Here is a 2,927-nt window from a genome sequence, read left to right as displayed (position 1 = left end):
CACAATTAAATGAAATGAGCTGCAATTAACTTAGAAGCATGCAGCAATATCCCAGAAAAACTTAACAAATTTTATCCAGCATACTTCACTTGAGGCAAGACAATAGGTGTAAATGCCTGTAGGATCCCAGGACAAAACGCTTTTCTCCTGGGAAAAATGCAACATCTGTTTATAGCTTATAGGTCAGACAGACAACAAAAGGTAAAAGGAGTCAGATTGTGCTAATGAACCACAAGCACACTGCTGGTTTGTTATTTATTAACACTAATAAATGAGCTCATAATACTGATCAGGAGGTTTACACATCCCACAAAAAAACTCCATGTGACAAGTACCATGATACATATTGTAGAAACAGCCATGGCTGTGGCTGTAACAGTAAATAATGTTTCATTAACTGATTATTAATATATCAGAAAGCAATCACACAAGTCATTAATAAAAGTTTACAAACATTAAAAAGTGCATAACATTTTAAACCAACAAAAGAAGGTAATGTCACTTTCTGTTAATTAAAAACCCCCCACTTTTTATTCTGTGATTGATACTTATGCGATTGCCACAGTATTAGTCATTCTTCTCACATACCTCATTCACAGGGAGGTAGGACTACCTCAATTTAAACCACTAGTGTAATTTCTAGTCTTTATAGAGGAGACAGGCTGGCATAGCTACAGCAGAATGAGCTATTCCATAATCAACTTAACAGTATGGACACTTCGTTCTGGAATAAAAGTGAATTTATTCCAGAATAGAGTGTCCAGATAGGGAAGTTATTTTAGAATACCTAAAATCATACCAGAATGGTTATGTTGGTCATTTTCCCCACAAGTTAACAAAAGGCGTGTGTTTAACAGCAGGAACCACGGATTCACTAGCACCATGGGGGTTGTAGTTATTCTTAAAATCATTTTTTGTTGTTTTTGTGTTTTTTTAACCACGTAGGCTAAGTTTTGCTCTTGAAACTACAGTGATAACAAACTGATTGGACTGACTTAAGAAAAAGAGCCTGGAGAAAGATTAATAAATTGGAGACAAATTATAAGATAGGAAAGACCAAAATTCAGTTCTAATTTCTGATATGCAGCTAACTACAGGCAAGTGGCAAAACTGTACCAGACACAAAACACACCAAACTATTTCACATTAATGAATCACTCTGAAGGCTCATCTAGTAATCAAATGGAGTGTTGATGAGTCGTTAGTTTTAGGCATGATCAGTTTAGCAGTTGACATTGAAATCTATCATGTGTGCACCACCACATTATGCAAAAACCAGCCCTTTCAAACAAGTGGTAGAAAAATTCACAGTAACAGAAATATTCTTCATAAGCATTTTGAAGGGGCAGTGTAGAGCATCTAAATTGTACAATACAAAAACATTGTAAATAACAGCTGTAAAACACAGATGCAGAGTTCTAAAAACAGTGCTTTCTTTACAGTTCTTTTAGTGGGTGAACACTTTGGCCAGAGAATTTAAAACTCTGAGGATCACGCAAACCTTCTCCACAGAACACAATTGAATCCCCAATGTTTCAAAGGCCTTTTGCTACAAGAATGATCTAGTTTATTCTACTTTCTACAAGCTGTGCCATGAAGTGGTTGCTCTGAAGAGATCCATCCAACTATGTCCTGGGATCAACAACGGAGTTTCAGCCATTGCTAGTGACAGAGGTAGAGAGAATTCTGTCTGCTGCCATAGCCTGCCCCCTCATTTTTAGCATTACGGTGAGCAGGCTCCAGCAGCGAAACACATCCATTTTCTTTTCCATCTGCTTGCTTGTGGAAACAAATTTGTTTCTTGGAGGCTGGAAAAACATCCAGCAGCTGCTCCTGTCAGTCAAAGTTGGATGTCAGCTTTCTTGTTTGGCTGCTTCCCCCTGGGCCTCTTCAGTTTGTTCATTTGGATTTCTTTGTGCATCTCCTTCACCTTCTGCAAGAACCAAACGAGAGGGATGACTGATCCCTTCCACAAAGGCATTTCTCTCTCAGAATATGTTTTGTCCCTCTCTTCCCCTCCCCCTGCACATCGTCGCTAGTAGAAAAGTGTTAAAAAACAAAATCAGAACTGATTTTTTTTTTTAAATTCTGTTATATGGAAAACTGTATAAAAACATGTTAAAAAAAAGGCGAATGTGTCTGAACTGTTGTTATCTATCATTTCTGGCAACACTTAAGATTACTAGCAGTAAAAACAAACAAACTATAAAGAGCCTTTCTGCAGATATCTAGATATTAGGCCTGTGCAAATAAAGAAGTGTTCGATTTGGATTTGGCTGATTTGGAGGACAGTGGTTTGATTCGGTGACTGGAATCACTATCCCCATTTGATTTGGCCAAATAAGAATTGGACATTCAGCTGCAGGTTCTCCTGTAGCTCCTCCAGCTGTGCCTGCCTCTCCCCAGGTGGGGGGAGCCACAGGAAAAGCCCCCATGGCTGCTCTGCCTGGCCCCATGCCCCACTCGACCCCAGCCTCCCAACACTTAAAAAAAAAAATAAATAAATAAAAAGCCTCGCTGTCCTCAGCTGTAGCAGTGGCTATCAGGGCCTCTGGGGGCTCGTGGCAGAGCCCCCCTGTGCAGCGCAGGGCTGTGAGGGGCAGTGGGGATAACACCCCCGACCTGAAACCCATGTGGCAGCTGTCCCATGGCGCAGGTGCAGCGCAACTCAGCAGGGCACTGTGCGCTGTCTGGGAGCTGGGGCCACTGGGACTTTGTGCTGCTGGGCTCTGGCTGACAGGTGGAGCTGCCCTAGCTCACAGACAGCACATGGAGCCCTGCCGAGCCATGTTACACTCGCATGATGTAATAGCTGCTGCATGGGTGCCAACCGGTGGGGGGTGATCCCTGCTGCTCCCCACTGCCCTGTGCTGTGTGGGGTGGCTCTGCCCCCAGAGGCCCCGATAGCCACTACTACATCCAGTGAG

The 2,927-nt window shown here is 42.3% G+C and overlaps 1 protein-coding gene across 2 annotated transcripts in view; it reads right to left on the bottom strand.

Moving 5' to 3' along the window:
* Nucleotides 1-236: 236 nt before the first annotated feature.
* PKIA (protein kinase (cAMP-dependent, catalytic) inhibitor alpha) overlaps nucleotides 237-2,927 on the bottom strand; it is a 94,099-nt gene continuing 91,408 nt past the window's right edge. For both annotated transcript variants that reach the window (XM_019527828.1, XM_019527827.1), the window contains exon 3: nucleotides 237-1,933. In XM_019527828.1, coding sequence (XP_019383373.1) covers nucleotides 1,854-1,933 — 80 coding nt within the window. In that variant the 3' untranslated portion in view covers nucleotides 237-1,853. The remainder of the gene's footprint in view (nucleotides 1,934-2,927) is intronic.

The sequence above is a fragment of the Gavialis gangeticus genome, unplaced genomic scaffold (assembly GCF_001723915.1).
Source record: "Gavialis gangeticus isolate Ggan-Ray unplaced genomic scaffold, GavGan_comp1, whole genome shotgun sequence".
NCBI lineage: Eukaryota > Metazoa > Chordata > Crocodylia > Gavialidae > Gavialis > Gavialis gangeticus.
The sequence above is the reverse complement of the archived record's forward strand: the minus strand, read 5'-3'. Positions and strand labels throughout refer to the sequence as shown.